Consider the following 22,314-nt stretch of genomic DNA (forward strand, 5'->3'; position numbering starts at 1 on the left):
ACCCCAACATAAAACTAGACACACTGAACCTGACCGAAGAAAAAGTAAGGAATAGCCATGAACGCATTGGCACAGGAGAAGACTTTCTGAATAAAACATTGATAGTTTGACCACTAAGATCAACAATTAATAAATGGGAACTTAATGGAACTGAAAATCTTCATGTAAGACAAAGGACACCATCATTCACAGCGGCAGCCTAGAGTGGGAAAGTATTTTTCACTAGCTCGGCATTTGAATAATTTCTGAAATATGTAAAGAACACAATAAGCTAGATATCAACAAACAAACAAACAAACAAACACCCAAACAAATAGAGTAGGGTACAGATCTAAACGGAGAGATCTCAAAAGAAGATTCTCGAATGGTGGAGAAACACGTAAAGAAATGGTCAGCGTCCTTAACTCTCCAGGAAATGCAAATCAAGACTACTTGAGATTCCATCTTAACCCTGTCAGAGCAAATGAGATCCATAACACAAGTGACAGCTCATGCTGGTGACGATGTGGAGCGAGGTGAACAGTCCTCCATTGTTGGCGGGAGTAAACACTTGTACAGCCCCTGTGGAAATCAGCATGGCTGTTCCTCAGGAAGATGGGAATCCATCTACCTCAAGATCCACCTACACCGCTCTCAAGCATCCCAGATCCAGAAAGATAAATATGGTGTGTGCTCACTTTTATCTGGATATTAGCCCTTAAATCAATGATAACCCAGCTACAATTCATAGACCCAGAGAGGTTAGGCATAGGGAAAGGGACCAGGGGACACACACGGATCTCCCTAGGAGGGGGAATAGGATAGATTTTAGGGGTTGACTGGAGCTGGTGGGGGTCAAGAATCGGAGGGTCAGATGGGAACGGGAAGGGAAGATGAGATTGTGGGAGGGAATGAGGGGAGAGACAGCTAGAATTGAAGAGCATTTGAGGGGTGGGATGGAAACCTAGAGCAAATATTTGAATGTGAATTCTAATGAAGTCTCCAAATAACGAGGGTGACAGAGCCCCTAAGCGTTCATCTCCTGTCACCAAATAAAACTTCTACTGCTGGACTGGATTTCATCCAACTGAGTTGTTGGTTAAAGGGGTCCATGAAAATCATTAAATAACCCAGTCTTCTGCCAACACAGGCTACTCTCCACAAACTGATAGTGAGACCCCCCATTGCTGAACACAATTCCTACAAAACCCATTGAACATGGAAAGGATGAGTTTTTACCTAAATAAAACCTTCACCCCCATGTTCTAGTGTCTATGGCGTGGACAGGTACAGTGAGGACTAGCAATAGTGGAAAGTAAACACCAACCCAAACAGCAAACCTTTGATCTACAATCTCTCCTGCCTGGAAAATATGCTAGGGCAATGGCAACACAAGCTTTGTTGGAGTAACCAACTGATGCTCAACTTGACTTAAGGCCCATTCCGTGACATAGAACCCCGTGCTGGATAGTGCTTGGGTCTACAAGGCTAGATAGCCCAGAGACCTAGGGTAAAAGCAAATGCTACTGGTCTAAAAAATTATAACAATAAAACGACTCCTAATGATATTCTGCTATACTAATAGATAAGTGCCTTATTCAGTCATCATCAGTGATTCTTCTTCCTGAAGTAAATGGGAACAAATACACAGTCCCATAACAAGATACTATGGAGAGAGAGAGAGAGAGAGAGAGAGAGAGAGAGAGAGAGAGAGAGAGAGAGAGAGAGAGAGAGAGAGAGAATGCATTAAATCTTTCCTTTCAGAGCTCAGGGAACCCTGCTAAAAAGGAGCTGGACAGATTGGGGTGGGGACACAGAGGGGACTGAGGATACCAGGAGAACAGGGCCTAAATAACTCAGCATATCTCCTATGACTCGCAGAGACTGAAGCAGCATGCACAGGGCCTACACAGTCTGCACCAGGTCCCCTGCATATACTATTGCTTTCAGTTTAGTGGTTTTATGGGACTCCTGAATGTGTAAATGAGTGAGTCTCTGGTTCTTGTGTATTCTTTAGAGGGTCTTTTATTTTTCTGTTGGCTTGTCTTGTCCAGCTTTGATATGATGGCTTTTATTTTATCTTATTAGATTTTATTCATTATATTTTATCATCTCCTTGATAGCTGTTTTTTCCAATGAGAGACAGAAAGGGAGTAGATCCAGATGGGAGAGGAGGTGGGGAGCCACTGGGAGACGTAGAGGGAGGGGAAACTATATTCAGAATTAAAAGAAAAAAAATACAAAAAGTAAGAGAAAGTTTTAGGTGCCAATGAACACATTGTCCATAAAACAGCACAAAACCATCTATTTTGTGGTTTTAAAGATTCTTCTTGTCAGAAAGAACTTCTTGGCATCTGCGATCATGTGAGGGTTTTGTGTCTGCAGATGGGATGGATCCCTAGGTGCTGCAGTCTCTGGATGGCCTTTCCTTTAGTTTCTGTTCCATTTTTGTCCCTGTTTTTCCTTTGGACAAGAACATTTCTGGGTCAAAAATGTTGAGGTCTGTTGGTGTCCCCATCCCTCAACTGCAGGTCATGCCTATCTACTGGAGATGGTCTCTACAGGTTGTATCTCACCTTTGTTGTGTATTTAGGCTAAAGTCATTGCCATTGGCTCCTGGGAGCCTCTTGCTTCCCTGGAGTCTGGGACTTTCTAGTGGCTACTCCCAGTTCCCCAACCCCCGCTGCTACATATTTCTATTAAATTTCCTAATTCTCTGAACTTCTCTCCTGTCCCTTCCAATACCTGTTCATGCCCCCTTTTTCCCTCCTCCTCCCCTTTTCCTCCCAAGTCCCTTGTTCCCTCTACCCCCTGTGATTATTTTGTTCCCTGTTCTATGTAGAATTGAAGCATCTACACTTTGGTCTTCTTTCTTAAGTTGCATATGGTTTGTGGGTTGTATCATGGGTATTATGAGCTTTTGGGCTAAAATCCACTTAACAGTGAGTACATACCATGTGTATTCTTTTGTGTCTGGGTTACCTTACTCAGGGTGATATTTTCTAGTCCCATCTATTTGTCTTCAAATTTCATGAAGTCATTGTTTTTAGTAGTTGAGTAGTACTCCATTGTATACATGTGCCACATTTTCTGTATCCATTATTCTATTGAGGGAAATCTGGTTTGTTTCCTGCTTCTGGTTATTATCAGTAAGTCTGCTGTAAACATAGTGGAGCATGTGAGCCTGATACGGCTGTTTCCTGAGAGGTTCTACCAGCCCCTGACCAATACAGATGCAGATACTCACAGCCAATCATTAGACTGAGCCCAGGGACCTCAATGGAAGAATTTGGGGTAGGTCTGAAGGAGCTGAAGGGGATTGCAACCCCATAAGAAGAATAATATCAACTAACTGAACTACTCAAAGCTCCCAGGGACTAAACCACCAACCAGAGAGTACACATGGAGGGAGCCAGGACTCCAGATACATATGTAGCAGAGGATGGCCTTATCTGATATCAATGGGAGGGGAAGGAGGCTTGATGCCCCAGCATAGGGGGATGCTAGAGGGGTGAGGTGGGAGTGGGCAAATGGGTGGAGGACCAATGATTAATAAAAAATTCTTCTTCCTCTTCTTTTCTGCTTCTTCTTCTTTATCACTATTTTATATTATTATTATTTATTATTATTATTTATTGTTATTATTATTATTGTTGTTGTTGTTGTTGTTGTTATTGTGTGTGTACATGTCCTTGTGAGTGTGTGGAAGTCATAGGACACCCCTCAGGGGTAGGTTCCTTCTTTCCACCATAGATTTGGTAATTGAACTCAGGTACTCAAGGTTGATGGCAAATGACTTACTTATCCTTTGAGCCAATCTCTCCAGCCCTTTCCTGGTTAAAGGTAGGCTTGATCTGCTCACCCATTTGTAACACATAAAGTGTGCCAGGTATTGTGTAAGGCCCAAAGATTCTGTCAGCCACTGAGAGATAACACCACATATGCCACGTCTGATAGATGGCCTAACAGGCTGGAACATCAGGCTGTCATTTTCCTAGGGAGGATTGCTTTTTAAAATGCCCTCTAGCATTTACTGCTAAGGCCACATGCATCCCCCTCGTCAAGTTATGAATCTGACATCCGTCAGTTCTCAAAGGAGACAGACAGGGTTTCTGCCTTTTCTTTGCAGCCTGACTTTTCCAAGCAGCTGGCAGAATCCAGCAAGGTGGGGGAGCTGCTCAGGCCCTGCCAAGCACCACCCTACTTGCCACTCTGCTTTGTGACACTGCAACCTCCTCCTGCTCTCTGTCCTGACAGGTATCTGTATGGAGCTCCATCTAGAGAATGCAGTGACAGCTCTCCTTCTTGATCTTCAGGCTTGGTTCCCAGGGAGACCTCCTTGTGTCATGTTTTATTCATGGTGTCTCCAAGGTGGCTGTTTTTACAGTAAAAGTCAGTGCTAAGGGAGGAGCAGTAAATGAACCTGCAATAAAACTTGAGGGTAAAAATAAAACCACCTGTTTGTCTTCTGAAAAACTATTACCAGAGACTTAGATTTTGAGGGAATGAGTGAATTTTTAGGATTTTAAAGAAAATACCTCCATGGAGGAAGAAAAAAAAAAAGCAACTCAATATTGTTATCTAACTGTACTGGAGTCATGAATAATGTAGGTCAGAGAGACCAAAATAGATGGCAAACTTCAGATACCTTAGACCAGTGGTTCTCAACTGCGTGCTATGGTCCAGAAAAGATATACATTATGATTTATAACAGCGTCAAAATTATGAAAAACAGTATCAAAAGTTATGAACTAGCAATGAATGTAATTTTATAGTTGGGGTCACCACAACAAGAGGAACTGTATTAAAGGGTGAGAGCATTAGGAAGATTGAGAACCACTGTTTTAGACTCTAGCCCGGAAAAATGATGGGATGGATGGAAGAGTGGTTTGAAAGAAGCTCTAAGGTTAGCCGTGAGAAGAGGCCAGAGGCCATGAAGATTATTTATTCTCCGTGTCCTTAGAAGATTCTTCACCATAACTGCCATTACCTTTCCTGAAGGAACAAGAGTTAACTGTCTTCATTTGTAGATCTGCAACTTTGGGTTCAACTAACATTAGATCAGAAATATTTGAAAATACCATTGTGTGTGTCTTGAGCATGTGCATGACATTTTCCTAGTTTTGTTCTTTCATACAGCACAGCAACTGTTAACTCAGAACTTAAGCTGTATGAGGCGGGTAAGGAATACAGAGACGGCTGTAAATACACAGGTAGATGTGTAGAGGTGCCGTGCGACTTCGGTCATTTCCTATAATGATGGACTTGAACATCTTTAGATGTTGGTATCCATGGGGGGTTCTGGAACAAATTCCTCATAAATACCAAGTGATGTCTATGTCTATCTTTGTACTTCATCAGTTAAGCATTTTAAGTGAAAGTATAATATTAGTTGCCGATTCCATGTGTTCCAATTCCAGAAAAGAATCATGGCATTGACCTGTAGCTACTTGGGAGGCTGAAGTAAGAAAACCACAAGCTCAGGGATAGCCAGGAAACTTTATTTATTTTAACTGTGTGTGTGTGTGTGTGTGTGTGTGTGTGTGTGTGTGTGTGCGCGCGCGTGACAGATGCCAGAAGAGGATATTACAACCCAAAGAGTTAGAGTTAGAGATAACTCTTAACCCAATGTGGGTGCTGGGAACTGGACAGGTTTTCTGTCAGAGGAACAAGTGTTCTTATTCACTGAGTCACCTTTTCATCCCTTAGCCCAGGTAACTTAATGAGACCCTGCCACAAACTGAAAAGTAAATAGATTGCTGGGGATGTTTCTCAGTGGCAGAGGGCTTGACTTAGCATGTGCAAGGTCCTCGGTTTGATCCACAGTTTTATAAACAAAACCAGAAAAAACTTACCCCCCAAACCAATGGCCAAGCATTACTAGGTAGAGAGATGATAACATTATGTTAATTTTGTGATGTAGCTTGTATGCACATATATCAATACCTTGAGAATTATGGTCTTCTCATGCCGGGTGATGTTCACACTGTGCGGCTGTCCATTGGCCATGTTCCTGTGGTCTACGTCAATATTGAATGGCTCTCTGGTTCCTCCCAGGTTATACCGGATCTGCAAGTTTCCTTTAGGAGCAAAAGAAAAGAGGCCCAGTGTATTTTTTCCTGGAGGTTTATTTCAGTGTCACCTCACCCACTGCTGCAGTTCAGGCTTCACACAGACCCTGTGCCCTCCATGCCCACAGGTACCATTCCAGTTTGGAATTTGGACCCATTACCCAGAGGCAGAGTCCTAGGTTATTAGCACCAGGCTCATACATGTTTATAACTTGCAGTGACAAACCTCAGTGACTATTATCATCAAGTTGAAGCAGTGGATGCTCTGAGTGGGGATGGTGTCTGGAAATGAAGAAAGAGGAAAATACCATATAGTACTGTGGAGATTCCTGTAAGCTCAGAAAGTGCTACATGAAATAAAAAATAAATCCTGAGTGCAGAGATTGTCTCACTCTAGCAGTAAAGTGTGGCATTTGGCATATAAAGGAATCATGAGCCTTCAATATTAAAAATAAACATAATTTGCAAGAGATGAGTTGCATGGGAGTTTGAGAGGCCCCACTGAGACCAAAGAGACAAAGTAATGAATTGTATTCAAGGTTCAGGATTAATAAAATGCAATTTAAGGACAAGACGGATGTCCTAGTCCCGTGAGCCTTACCAGTGATAGTTCATGCTGCTTTTTCATCTCAATCTCTCTCTCTCTCTCTCTCTGTCTGTCTGTCTCTCTCTGGTACCATTTTTATTTCTTATTTATGATCTTTAATTTTTTCTCATTTTACACTTAAATTGGTTTTATACACTTACTAATATTTGACATCTCAAAGGTTACAGATGTATCCAGCAATCCCTAGCAAGGGTTTGATTAACACATAATCAGTGGATTCTTTGCTGATTCTCAGTCTTCTTTCAGAGGAAAGAACTGGTGTTCTAGTTTTAAATTATAAGGGAAAACTACAGTAATCAAAACTATAAAGTAAACAAACAGGAGAAGTAAGGGGGTAGAGAGGCAATTCAACTGTTAAGGTATATACTGTTTTGTCCTGAGTTTGGTTCCTGGCACTCACACTGGTCAGCTCATAACTGGCTATGGGAATCTGATGCCTTCTTCTAGACTCAGCAGGCATTGGACCCACACATGCCCATACTCCTCCCCACATAATTAAACAAATCTTTATAAATGTTACTTAAATCTTCAGTATCCAGAGGGAACTAACTACTCTCGGCGTCTTGGCAGTCTCCACTGCAGACATTTCTCCTGCACACGCTTACCACATGTATGTAAATGAGTATGATTTCAAGTGCCACCCTTCCATATTTAGGCATTCTAGCATTACACATGCCATTTAGAATGTAACACCGTGTTTCTGCAGTTGAAAGAAGCATTTGTGAGTATAATCAAGAACTAATTGCGTTTCCTATTTTTGTTTTCTGAACAGAATTCAATAAATCACTATTTTTGAATTTTTTTATCCTCACATCTTAAATTTTTTTTATGCTATGGCATTCATACCAAGCACTTAAGATGCTTGTCTTCCAAATGTGTCTACAGTCACTAATTCTTATTTATCGAGGGAGCTGGATGGATTCTATTAGAGGAGATGGCCCACTCTCTGTGGCCTGTGTCTTCTCCCTTTACCATAGCATCGCATTTTCCCATCTTCTTACTGTACCGAGGCTGCTGTCTCCAGGACCAGAAGACCTCTGGGAGGTCACTTAGCACAGATCTGGGCCTTTATCTTGGACATAAGATCTATGCTAGGCTTCCACCATCCACTTTGGGCTTTCTCAGTCATTTCTGGGTTCTTCATTGGCTCAATCATCCTTTATCATCTTCTTTTCTGGAGCCACAGCCACCTTCATGGTCACTGTATTCAGTCTTCAGCATTGTTTCAGCTGCAGGCACATCAGACTCGAATCTGTAATCCAGCCAAACATCTATCCTGCTCTGATTCTTTCCAACTTTCAACTCAATATTTCTGCTTGGATGTCCCTTTGGCACCGTACTTTGGTGAATGGTCACTTTAGGCTTTCAGTTATGCTTGTCATAGCCCTAGCTCTTCCATTTCTAATATTTCATGAAGTGTGAGAAATTTTTGGCTTGGTCTTCAAATTGGACCCTTAATCTTATCACTTCTTATTTATTCCATTTCTACCTGCAAAACACCCTTTGCCTGGATGGTTGCGGCAGCCTCCACACTAAACTCTTCTGCTCTTATCCCAGTCTTCTCCTATATAAGTCTGCCCTTTGCCCCTCCTAATTCCACACAGTGGTCAGAGTGAACCTCAACCATAATGTACTGATGAATTCTATGTCACTTAGGGTCCTTCCACTGGCTCCCATGTCTTAGACCGACGTCCACGCTCACCTTTCTCTACCTTCCCGCTTTTTCCCTTGCTCACTCCTCACCTGTATACATTGAGTCTGTCTTCTAGCTGCCACCCCGGAAGGCCAGGAAGTTCTGGTCTCAGGACTTTTATACTCAGGGCTCTTCTGATAGAATGTTCTATCCCAAGTTACTGCATAGCTGACCCAGCCCTCCCTTAGTCATTTGCTCCTGGGTCATATGCCTAAGGATTATTCCCATGATTTCCCCATGAAAGGGGAACTTGCCACCCCCTTCCTTGTTTAGGCTCTTCCATTTCTGCCTTATACTTCATCCCCATGACAATCCTTACATATGGCACACTCTAGATTCCATTTTGTTTCTTTGTCTTCTTGTAGTTCAGTGAGAGAGCTCTGAGAGAGCAAGGACATTCATTTCTGCTTCTTGAGACTGTAACCACTCTTTAAGACACCGCCTGGTTGGTAGGTACTTGTAAATTTGCCTAGGAATGGTCTCCTTGCTTTTATGCTTTTTCCCCAATATTTTCTTTGCAAACTAGAGAGATCTCTCCAAAACCACATAATTGATTATTTAATTGCTTCATTTAAAATCCTTCAATGCCTTTCAGTTGTTCACATGATGAAGGTTTATATTCCTAATGTAGTTGTGGAGTTCTGTCCTCTGGGAGCTGTGCCTGCTGCTTTATTACAAATCAAGACACTTTCCCTCTCATATATAAGCTACCTTGGATTCTCTAGGACGTTCCATTCTCTACCTACCTTTGCTCCTTCCCCTCCCATTAGGATATCTTATAGAATAAAAAATAATTCTATTTGTATGTAAGGAGATGACTAGTCTTGGTAACCAGTGCAGAAAAATCAAGTTGTCTTGGCTGGTGTGCGTGTGTGTGTGTGTGTGTGTGTGTGTGTGTGTGTGTGTGTGTGTGTTTGTGTGTGTGTCTGTATGTGTCTACCTGTGTCTGTGTGCATGTGCACATGTAGGCCTAAGCATATAAAGAACAGAAGTTGACACTAAATGGCTTCCTCAGTTGCTTTTCATCTTAATTTTTGAGGCAGAGTCTCTCACTGAATCTGGAGCTCACTCACTTGGCTGGTCTGGCTGGTCAGTGAGCCCCAGGGAACCTCTTGCCTCTTTCCCTAGCTTTAGAATTACAGCTGTACGCCATCATGCCCAGCATGTACTGTGGCTGATACAACATCCAGTTTAGGTGTTAGATATCTTAGACAATCAGCTGTATGTACTTATTCATTGTTCATTTATTCATTTCTTTGTAATAAACATACATAGTGTCTGGGCAAAGCACAGTTTTCTTAAAGCCTCAAAGTGAGCTATCTGACTACTGGTGTGAAGTGGAATTCCAATACTGACAACTGTCCCAGATCCCCAGCATGGGTCAGGTGCTATGTGTGGATCTGAGGACACAGAGACATGTGAAAGAAAAGCAGCTTCCTCTGTGGGCTGGAGGTCAGGGGAGCTGATAATAATGCAAAACCTTGGCACATTTCTCCTACTGTTCACCAATGGTCCATTTGTTTACACCTCTATTAAGTTATTTTCATCTTTTTTCTTTTTTATGGATTCCTCGGGCTTTGTAAATATGATTTAAAATTCTAGTAAGTGCTTCACATAATGTTAACAGAAATTATCTGCTCTGAGAAAAAGGGATGAACTGAAATTTAAATGTATAGGTAGTGACTATCTATAAACAATTATGGCAACATTCAAGTAATAACATTTAAATGATGCATTTATTCCTCTCAAACAGCAGCAGAAGAGGACCACTAAGTGATGGTGGGAAGAATGCTAATATTTACCCATTAAAGTCAAATATTATTCAAATAGGGAGACACTTTCTCTTATCTCATATTCATCTCCCAAGTGAATTAAAGCCATTATAAGGAATTACTCTTTTACTGGCTGCAGCAAATCACATGCGTAACAGATTTACTATCTCCTGAGCATCACCACCACCATCAGCAAACACTTACAGGGCACCTATTGTGGGCAGGAGATATAGTGCTGGAAGTTTTGCATTTCTCTGGAAAGACAGGGCCTATTTATAACAGTGACAGATAATAACATATTGGGTATCAAACAAATGAAACAAAATAAGTGTAATTGGATTTTGAAGCCAAAAGTCATCAGAAGGAGGTGAGGGTTGGTCAAGGATTATAGAAGAAGACACCTACTGTGTGCACTATAGAGGAAAGGGAGTAGGATCAGGCCAGGGAATGCTATGAGTTGAGCACAGATGGCCCTAGAGTCTTTTTGAGTGTGAGTTTCTTGACATTGTTGAGTAAGTGATAACAGAGACGTAGATTGAACTGGTAGGCTGGCTAGGGTATTTACTAATCCTTATGTGGTGGTTTGAAGGAGAATGAGCCCATAAGAGGTCATTCATGTGTTTGAGTAGTTGGTCCCCAGGTTGTGGAATTGTCTGGGAAAGATTGGGAGGTGTGGACCTTGTTGGAGGAGGTGTGTTACTGAGGGCTGGGAGGACGGAGTGCTTTGAGCTTCCATTCACAATGTGTTTTTGCTCTGCATCCTGTTTTTGGACTGAGATATGGACTCTCAGCTACTGCTCCATCACCAAGCCTATCTGTGGCCGTGCTCCCTGCCATGATGGTGATGACACTGACACTGTAAGACCCAAATAAACCCCTTTCCTATAAGTTGCCTCTTCTTATAAGTGGTGTTTTGTCACAACAATAAAAAAGTAACTAAGACATCTTATCTTACATGAGCATACTACAGAGCTTTTAGACTTAATAGGTCACTCCTTTGCATATTAATCCATTGAAGGAGATTACATTTTACAGATTAGGAAACAGAAGTATGAATTACCCATGGATCATCTAAGGCAGCAGCAGGAAGGAGAATCAGGATTTGAATCTAGAAATGTCTTCCCCAAGAACACTGATTAGTCTCAACTCAACAGTTGTGGGATTCATCTCTTACGTTTCTATGTGTGTCACCAGTTGGTATTAATAGGGATACAATACAGTTCGCTACTCAGCATTATCTTTGTAAGGGAAGACTGGTCGCCTTGCCAAGGTAGGAAAGGCAGAAGCTACTGAAGCAGAGAAAAGGAAGAAATCTAAGTCTGACAGGGTGCTAGGGGCATGGCTTCCATTAATCATCCACTGAGATACAAGAGGTGAGACAGCTGGCGTCTCTTATGAGGGGGCTATAAACACAACCCCATCAGTTTCTCTGTGCCATTCAGATGTGTGTCCCTTCTGTGGTGTCAATGTGAAAAAATATCAGAAAGTCTGAGTTGGAAGAGGTTTGCTTTCGAGCACAGCAGTCGGAGCAAAGGTCATGGGTCTCTATGAGGGTAGGTTCTATGGAACTCATTGCCTGGATGGACCACAAGAACAGGAAAGATAGACACTACCTCTGAGAGGCAATGGTAGCTATCAAGACAAGGAGGGTTCAGGGAAGGTGACTCTGGAAAATGGTGAAAGAGCCTCTGATATGTGAAGTCTGATAAAGCCAGGATATTTAGTTAAGGCTTTTAAATCATTTGTTTAGTCTCCTGTACATTGGCATCCATAGACTTTACTGGTCATCTTTCTCTCTCTCTCACCCCCCCCAAATACTTTCTCTGAAAAATTTTCTTTTTCCTATAAATTTCAGTTAACAAAAATTGTGGTGTTTGGAGAGTGAAACAGCTACATTTCCCCCAACACTTTTAAGGATGGCATTTCAAAACCTACAAAGAAACACACAATCTGAATGTTTTGGGGATGCCTGCAATAGAGCGCTCCCAGCTTGGATTTAGGCACCTACATCCAGAGAGCTCCATGTATCCCTTACCAGCTGATTATGCAAGACTATTAATCTTCACCTACCCAGCTTTGCCATCTAGAGGAAGGGATGCAAATTATGTCTACCACACAGAGCTGTGGGAATCATCAGAATCAATGCGTCTAAAGCACTTAGGAAAGTGTTGTACATAGGTAAGCACTATTACCTGGCAACCATTACTGTAGAATCGATCGACTGAAGCTCTTTCACATGATAAATGCCGACACTGGAGCACCATACATGTTGTGTGGACAGAGGCAATGTGCAGGGATATTACTAGGAGATAACTGGGAAGCAAATTTTAGGAAGGAAGTAACAGTAACAGAGTAGCAGACAGTACAGTGTCCACTAGTACATGATCATCAGATTCTTGATATGCTTGAGGTGAGAGACTCCTCTTGTGAAACATGGGAAGCCACAGGCTGTCTGCCTATTAGGAGGCTGGTACACGAGGGAGAACAGGGATAGATTAGAAACCCACTGAGCCTGATTCAGGCCAGTAATTGCCTGAGCCCCTGAAGCATGGGGGTTGAGCATTCTCTCTTGAGCTCCTGCTTTCTGATTTTACTTATTTATTTTTTACTAGAAAAATGACATGCACTCAAAGTGAGCATCGGACATGCACAGAATGGTGTCATTTGGGAGGAACAAGTCACGCATAAAAATCACAGCCTGAGCACACACTGTTGCTCTTCTGGTTTATCCATGTTTGTTTTCTAGAGCCAAGTTGATAATGTGCATTCAAGGCTGTATCTTGTCTTTTCTTAGTATAGCCTTACATTATATGAATTGCCCCTATGTCTTTAATGACTTTACACAGACACTTTTAATGGGCACAGGTCCATAAAACAATGGCTCTCTTTTATACTACTTTATAAAGTGGACCTTCTGGGTCCTTTTCACTTCTTATTTTTATAAGCAATACTACAATGAACATCTTCATGGTGAAGATTATGATTTGGGTTTTTCCTATTAATAAATTCTAAAAGAGGAAACTCTGGGGCTCTGGGAATACACTTTTCTTTCATCTTTTTTTTTTTTAAAAACTGGATACATTGCACAGAGAGTGTATTTGAAAATGCACAATTTTCCAAATATTTAGCTCAATTGTGGTAATATTTTGGTCCTCATAGAAGAAAATCTTGTTCTCTAAGATTCCCTAACATTGGAATATCTATTAAAGATCAAGGAGAGAGATGGCCAGTAGGAGAGAAAGCCTCTATATTTTTAACTCATAAAGTTCATAAGAAATGAGTTAAAGAGATAGCTCTTTCCTACACCTAAAAATACTTTTAAAAAAATTATTTATTTTTTGTATCTGCATGGACACCTGTAGTCCAGAAGAGGGCGTCAGACTCTTTTACAGATGGTTGTGAGCCACAATGTGGTTGCTGGGAATTGAACTCAGGACCTCTGGAAGAGCAGTCAGTGCTCTTAACTGCCGAGCCATCTCTCCAGCCCCCTAAAAATACTTTTATATACAGGTTTTAGAGTGCATGTTTATATGTATACTTTTGTCCTAGCAAGACTCTTTATAGAGGGCACTGCTGAATGTCAAAATCATTTGCATATTCCCATTTGGATCTTATGGCTTAGTGTGCAGAGGATGGCCCTCATGGGCCTGCCAACTGTCAAGCACAGAGTAGGAGGGGCCCACTTGGCCTATTCTTCCCTGCTGAACTATAGACTACCAACGGATTCTGGGTGAGGGACAAACGCTGTTTTCAGTTTTGTATCCACTAATGAGCCCACGATGCTCCAATGGATAGATGCAAACTCTTGTTCACACTAGTTGAACAGTGGTCATAAAACAAGAATTCTCAACAGAGGAATCTCGAATGGCTGAGAGGCACTTAAAGAAATGCTCAGCATTCTTAGCCATCAGGGAAATACAAATCAAAATGACCCTGAGATTCTACCTTATAGTGATCAGAATAGCTAAGATAAAAAACTCACGTGACAGCGAGAATTGCTGGTGGGATTGCAAACTTGTACAATGACTCTAGAAATCAATCTGGCTATTTCTCAGAAAATTGGAAATAGTTCTACCTGAAGACCCAGCTATAGCACTTCTGGGTATATACCCAAAAGATGCTCCACCAAACCACAAGGACACATGCTCCATTATGTTCATAGCAGCTTTATTCACAATAACCAGAAACTGGTAACAACCCAGATGTCCCTCAACTGAAGAATGAATACAGAAGATGTGGTTCATTTACGCCATGGAATACTACTCAGTTATTAAAACCAAGGATATCATAAACTTTTCAGGCAAATGGATGGAACTAACCCAGACACCAAAGGATATGCCTAGTATATACTCAATGATAAGTGGTTTTAGCCAAAAAGTATAGACTACCCATGATACACCACACAGACCCAAAGAGGCTAAACAAGAAGGAAGGCCCAAGCAAGTTTGCTTGAATCATACTTAGAAGGGTGAACAAAATAGTAATAGAAGGCAGAAGGAGGGAGGAAAGAGGTGGGAGGGGGAGGGAGAGGGGAAAGGGGGAGGGATCAGATGTGTGGAGAGACAGGAGAAAGACCCAGAGGGCCAGGAGAATGAATTTCATTTTGCAGCTGCTGGGGGTAGGTGGGCTAGGGGGAATCTTTAGGAAGACCCAGAGAACTGAGATGGTGGAGGTTCCCAGGAGTCAATGTGGGTGACCTTAGTCAAGACGCCTACCAGTGGGGACATGGAACCTGAGGAGGCCACCTGCCATACCCAGGCAGGACCCCAGTGGAGGGATAAGGATACCAACACCCACAAAACTTTTGTCCAAAATTTGTTTTGTCTAAAAGAAATGCAGGGACAAAGATGGAGCAGAGAGTGGAGGAATGGCCAACCAATAACTGGACCAATTTTAAACCCATCCCATGGGCAAACAATCCCTGACATTATTAATGATGCTCTGTTATGCTTACAGACAGGAGCTTAGATAACTGTGCTCTGAGAGGCTCTACCCAGCAGCTGACTGAAACAGACCTAGATACCCACAACCAGACATTGGATGGAGGTTGGAGACTCTTATGGAAGAGTTGGGGGAAGGACTGAAGGCCCTGATGGGGATAAGAACACCACAGAATGACTAATAGAATCAACTAACCTAGACCTGCAGGGCCTCTCAGAGACTGAGACACCAACCAAAGAACACACAGGAGCTTGAATGAGGCTCCCAGCACATATGTAGCAGACATGCAGTTCAGTCTCTACTTGGGCCTCCCAACAACTGGCGTGGAGGCTCTCCTTAAAGCTGTAGCCTGACTGTGATATCCGTTTCCCATCAGGGCTGCCTTGTCTGGTCTCAGTGAGAGAGAATGCACCTACCCTGGAAGAGACTTGATGTGCCAAGGTTGGGGCATATCCACGGGTGCCCCATCCACTCAGTGAAGAAAGAGATGAGGGATGGGAGGAGAGACAGGGAGGGGGCAGCATTTGATGTAAATTAATTAAGTAATTAATTAATTAAAAAACAAAAAAGACATGAATGTAGGAAAGGGAATAGGGAATGTAGGAATGAAATGGGGTGGTAAAAAAGGGTGAGGGGGGATAAGAGAGGGTGAGGGTGCTGATACTTAGAATATACTATCTGTACATAAAACTATCAAAGAATAAATTTAATAAAGGATATAAAATGATGCCTTTACTGCCCACTCTCTCCTACTTATTCAATATAGTTCTCAAATTCCTAGCCAGAGCAATCAGACAGCGAAAGGAGATCAAAGGGATACAGATTGGAAAGGAAGAAGTCAAAATATCACTATTTGCAGAAGATATGATTGTATATTTAAGTGACCCCAAAAGTTCCACCAGAGAACTACTAAACCTGATAAACACCTTCAGCAAAGTGGCTGGGTATAAAATTAACTCAAATAAATCAGTGTCTTCCTCTACGCAAAAGAGAAACAAGCTGAGAAAGAAATTAGGGAAACAACACCCTTCATAATAGTCCCAAATAATATAAAATACCTCGGTGTAACTTTAACCAAGCAAGTGAAAGATCTGTATGATAAAAACTTCAAGCCTCTGAAGAAAGAAATTGAAGAAGACCTCAGAAGATAGAAAGATCTCCCATGCTCATGGATTGGCAGGATTAATATAATAAAAATGGCCATTTTATCAAAAGTGATCTACAGATTCAGTGCAATCCCCACTGAAATTCCAATCCAATTCTTCATAGAGTTAGACAGAACAATTTGCAAATTCATTTGGAATAACAAAAAAACACAGGATAGCTAAAGCTGACTTCAGGGGAATCAGTATTCCTGAACTCAAGCAGTATTACAGAACAATAGTGATAAAAAACTGTATGGTATTGGTACAGAGACAGGCAGATAGACCAGTGGAATAGAATTGAAGACCCAGAAATGAACCCATACACACCTATGGTCACTTGATTTTTGACAAAGGAGCCAAAACCATCCAATGGAAAAAAGATAGCATTTTCAGCAAATGGTGCTGGTTCAACTGGAGATCAGCATGTAGAAGATTGCAGATTGATCCATTCTTATCACCCTGTACAAAGCTTAAGTCCAAGTGGATCAAGGACCTCCACATCAAACCAGATACACTCAAACTAATAGAAGAAAAAGTGGGGAAGAGTCTCGAACACATACATGGGCACTGGGGAAAATTTCCTGAACAAAACACCAATGGCTTATGCTCTAAGACCAAGAATCGACAAATGGAATCTCATAAAGCTACAAAGCTTCTGTAAGGCAAAGGACACTGTCATTAGGACAAAACAGCAAGCAACAGATTGTGAAAAGATCTTTACCCATCCTACAACTGATAGAGGGCTTATATCCAAAATTTACAAAGAACTCACAAAGTTAGACTGCAGGGAGACAAATAACCCTATTAAAAATGGGGTTCAGGGGCTGGAGAGATGGCTCAGTGGTTAAGAGCACTGACTGCTCTTCCAGAGGTCATGAGTTCAATTCCCAGCAACCACATGGTGGCTCACAACCATCTGTAATGAGATCTGGTGCCCTCTTCTGGCCTGCAGTCACATATGCAGGCAGAATGCTGTACATAAAATAAATAAATGGGGTTCAGAGCTAAAACAAAGAATTCAAAGCTGAGGAATGCCGAATGGCTGAGAAGCACCTAAAGAAATGTTCAACATCGTTAGTCATAAGGGAAATGCAAATCAAAACAACCCTGAGATTCTACCTCACACCAGTCAGAATGGCTAAGACCAAAAACTTCAGCGACAGCAGATGCTGGCGAGGATGTGGAGAAAGAGGAACACTCCTCCATTGTTGGTGGGATTGCAGACTGGTACAACCATTCTGGAAATCAGTCTGGAGGTTCCTCAGAAAATTGGACATTGCACTACCTGAAGATCCAGCTATACCTCTCTTGGGCATATACCCAAAAGATGCTCCAACATACAACAAAGACAAACGCTCCACTATGTTCATAACAGCCTTATTTATAATAGCCAGAAGCTGGAAAGAACCCAGATGCCCTTCAACAGAGGAATGGATACAGAAAATGTGGTACATCTATACAATGGAATACTACTGAGCTATTGACTTTATGAATTCATAGGCAAATGGATGGCTTTATGAAATTCATAGGCAAATGGATGGAACTGGAAAATATCATTCTGAGTGAGGTAACCCAATCACAGGAAAACACACAAAGTATGCACTCATTGATAAGTGGCTATTAGCCAAAATGCTCAAATTACCCTAGATGCACAGAACACATGAAACTCAAGAAGGATGACCAAAATGCAGATGCTTCACTCCTGTAAAAGGGGAACAAGAATACACCTAGGAGGGGATAGGGAGGCAAAGTTTAGAACAGAGACTGAAGGAACGCCCACTCAGAGTCTGTCCCACATGTGGCCCATACATATACAGCCACCAAACTAGATAAGATGGATGAAGCAAAGAAGTGCAGACTGACAGGAACTGGATGTAGATCTCTCCTGAGACACACAGCCAGAATATGGCAAATACATAGGTGAATGCCAGCAGCAAACCACTGAACTGAGAACAGGACCCCTGTTGAAGGAATCTTAGAAAGGACTGAAAGAACTTGAAGGGGCTTGAGACCCCATATGAACAACAATGCCAACCAACAATAGCTTCCAGGGACTAAGCCACTACCCAGAGACTATACATGGACTGACCCTGAGCTCCAAGCTCATAGGTAGCAATGAATAGCCTAGTAAGAGCACCAGTGGAAGGGGAAGCCCTTGTTCCTGCCAAGGCTGAACTCCCAGTGAACAGAATTCTTGGGGGAGGGCGGTAATGGGATGATAGGATGGGGTGGGGAACACCCATAGAGAAGGGGAGGGGGAGGAGTTAGGGGGATGTTGGCCTGGAAACCAGGAAAGGGAATAACAAATGAAATGTAAATAAGAAATACCCAATTTAATAAAGATAGGGAAAAAAAAAAGAAAAAAAAATTGATGCCTTCAAATGACTGGAAAGATGGCTCAGTGGGTAGAGCACTAGCTATACAAGTGTGAAGACTCTAGTTTTGATTCCCAGAATCTATGTAAAGTCGGATGCAGTAGCTTATGTCTGTAATTCCAGCATGGTAATGCTGAGATGGGAGGCAGAGACAGGAGAATCCTGAGAATCAGGCTAACCAGGCTTATATAGTGGTGAACAATAAAGAGATACTCTCTCAAAGAAGAGGCAAGGTGGAGACTGACGCCTGTGGATGTCTTCTTACCTTCACATAAGTGTACACCTGAATTTAATACTCGTCATGTCCTGGTCTAAAAAAAGAGGTTTATGTACTTCAAGACTGACTAGACTTCCAAGGATTCACAAGTAAAACAATCTCCCCCCATGCTTCCAGTAATTGTTTCTCTATGGATGTATTTGTGAGTATAAATTCAGGAAGGCTTTAGAGATGGAAATATTTCTGATTTTCTACTTTTATTGAGAGTCCCAACATTTTTTTAAATGAAAACGCCAAATGCTTTAATCATGAGGAAAGGGAGACAACATTAGATAGAAACATAGAAAAGGAACATTTCTCTGTCATTAATTACACACTACTGATGCATTTATTAGTAAGTGTATTACTTGATTTTTCTGCTGGCCATTTCATTACACTTGTTTGTATTCACGTCTCTGGCCTTTGGAAGAGAGTTCCAACTTTTTTACTGGAATCTATTGATACTCTATCACAAATCAGGATAATTCATTGATTAATGTGTGATTATTTTCATTACTTCAGAGTATGCCTCTACTTTGTACAATAGAAAAGGTATTTGTTTGACAGGAATAAGAAGAATCATTATACAGATGAAAGTATCTCATGTTCACCCAATATGAAAAGAGCCTGAAATTGTTCCATCAAATTGTTGGGGGTAAGCACTCAATTGACAAGCTGTTCTGATTCTGGATAAAAATGAGGCTCAAAGGAGTCAGGTACTTGTCAGCATCCCATGGTGATTAAGTCACCAACCAAGAACAATTCTGACTCCTGCAGCTTCTGTCTGACTACTGTTTGAAGGTAGAAGGCTAGGCATGCTTGCTCTTACCTGTGGGCTTGACCAGCACAGCTAGGAAGTCAGTGGTGAGGGAGCTGACGTAGAGGAGGATGCAGGGTGCCTTGGTAGTGCTGAAGCTGAAGTGGATCTGCTCCTGGGCCAGATCTGGAGCCAAGTGCTGCTGCTGGTCTGCAGAATTCTCAGCCCTGCTGCCTGTGTCTCTGGCAGTGACTGTCGGGGCCTGGAAGTTATAGCGCAGCCACATGCCCTCTTCAAAAAAGGCACCAACATCTGTCGAGAAGAAAGGACAAATTTGAAAAATGATGAGAGAGGTCTGAAGCCTATGATAGCTAGGCTTGGAATTTGGGTGAACTGTTGCCATCAATACAAATACGCTATTGAAAATAAAGCCTGTGGTAGAACAAGGAAACCTGTAAGATTAAAACAAAAATAGCAACAAAAAACTTAGTATGGGACGTGCACGCCTCTAATCCCAGCACTCAGGAGGCCGAGGCTGGAAGAGTTCCTGTTCAAGGCCAACCTGGGTTCTATACAAGACCTTGCCTAGAAACAAAACACAACAAGGATTAAAGGGACGTAACTAAGATCATATTAGAAAAATAAATACTATACAATACTCACTGGCTTTCTGACTGAAGAGACTACTGAAAAGAAAGGCAGTATTATAACACAAACTTAATTTAAGAAGCCCATAGGGTAATACTCCTTGAGACTGGATTTGATTTGGATATCCAAACAGCAAAGCCTTTGATAAGCTCTAACACTTGAGAAGTTTTGAGGGTTTCAAATCACAAGACAGGGCATTAGAGCGACCTGGTTTCAAATTCAGCTCTGTGGTTCCTGACCTGCCTTACTGGAACTTCTTAACCAGTCTCTACAGGCCACAGTATTTCATCTTGGAAGCTGAGAGTAATTAGTACTCAATGCACAGTACCTACCAGCATTACCATCCTAATTACTAAGAAATTATTAGAAAGATTCCTGGCTCTCTATGAGCCAGCCCTTTCCTACAGCCTAATCTGAGCTTTGTAACCACTTCCTGGCAAGAAAGTCCTTCTGTGGATTCCCTACTCCCTGCTAACCACCATCTTGAAATCACTGGAAGTCACCTGAAGGCTGAGCTACCTTACTTCACGGCCACTGTTTCTAGCTATCTTCATGCCTCTTCTCTGAAGTATTTCTCAAACCTCATTGTCAATGCACCCCCATTATTCTTGCAGCACTTGACACCCAACTAAATTAATGCCACGAAGAATATACTCCATAACACACTACTCCATGCTGCAATTAATAGGATATGACAAGTTTTTAAAAAGTTGTTTCTAGAGATAATGTTTGTATGAAGATGTGTTTCTGTCCTCCCTTGCCTATCTAAGGCACATCCTGATTGGTTAAAAGAAAAAGCCTATGGCCTATAGCAAAAGGTAGAATAGAAGGTGGCACATGTGGCAGAGAAAGAGGAACCCTTGGAAAGAGTAATGCAGGGAGATTCATCACAGAGTTGCAAGGGAAATCCGATGTATGAAACTGAGGAGAGGTAACCAGCCATGTGGCGGATCTTAGATTACTTTAAACAGGATATTTGAGCTACAAGCTAGCTGGGAACGAGCTTAACTTAAGGCCAAAAGCATTGTAAATATAAGTAATCCTCCTTGTCATTATTTGGGGGCTGGGACAGACATAGGAAAGCCTGAATGGTTACAATTATTATTTTTGTTTTCTGTTTTGTTTGCTGTCTTCCTGCTTTAGCTTCCCATGTCCTGGGGTTACAAGCCTGTATCAACACACACCTAGTTTTATTTATTTATTTATCTATTTAGTGTGTGTGTGTGTGTGTGTGTGTGTGTGTGTGTGTGTGTGTGTGTGTGTGTAAATCTTATGTGCCGTAGTACCTATATGGAGATCAGAGGACAACTTGTGGGAATCGGTTTTCTTATTCTACCGTGTGGGTCTCCAGACAGAACTCAGGCCTTCATGATTGTCGGCAAACACTTTGCTGCTGAGCCATCTTGCCAGTCCCAGCTCTGTAGATTTGGCATTTATTATTTCTGAAGAAGTTATTATAGAAGAGTGGAGTCAGATACCCCGGAAGGACTTTCAGTCTTGTCAAATGGATTGATTTGGGTCCCTGGCTTGAATGTCTGTTTTCTTCTTTGTGAACTGGGTCCTGGTGTTGGCTGTGAGGATTAAACAGCTATGTCTGTGTGCCTGGTGCCTGGAAATCACAGCGTTTAGTAAAAATGAGCTCACTGTGGTTTCAGGACTGCCTACTACTGTCCAACCTTTACCTCTGACCATTGCGCAAATGCCACAGTTCAGTGTCAGCCCACGTCGGGCACTGCTACAGAGCTCAGTAATTCTCACTCAGCTGTGATGAAAAGCCCAGTGGACTCTAGATTCTCACCACAGGAAGCACTATTTTTTTCCTTGAATTTTTGCCACAAGGACATTCACAAATGTATGTGTTTGCAAGAATGCATAGCATTGTCAAGGTGATAGGAGGGATACTGATGACATCTGGTAGACATAAAAGGATAGCAATGTAGGAGGAGGTCTTACAGATGAGGATTGCTTTGGTTATAATGCCAAAAGTATCCTTATTCGGAGACACAGGATTAAAGATATATTTTATCCATGCTGACTGCTACATGCATACAGGGATGTAGAGATGAGTAA

General features: G+C 41.9%; 1 protein-coding gene across 1 annotated transcript in view; it reads right to left on the reverse strand.

The window, feature by feature from the left end:
* Cntnap2 (contactin associated protein 2) overlaps nucleotides 1-22,314 on the reverse strand; it is a 2,154,251-nt gene that overhangs the window by 151,298 nt on the left and 1,980,639 nt on the right. The window contains exons 20-21 of the mRNA XM_032907255.1: nucleotides 19,669-19,908; nucleotides 5,926-6,059 (exon numbers count right to left, since the gene is read on the reverse strand). Coding sequence (XP_032763146.1) covers nucleotides 5,926-6,059; nucleotides 19,669-19,908 — 374 coding nt within the window. The remainder of the gene's footprint in view (nucleotides 1-5,925; nucleotides 6,060-19,668; nucleotides 19,909-22,314) is intronic.

The sequence above is a fragment of the Rattus rattus genome, chromosome 6 (assembly GCF_011064425.1).
Source record: "Rattus rattus isolate New Zealand chromosome 6, Rrattus_CSIRO_v1, whole genome shotgun sequence".
NCBI classification, from domain to species: domain Eukaryota; kingdom Metazoa; phylum Chordata; class Mammalia; order Rodentia; family Muridae; genus Rattus; species Rattus rattus.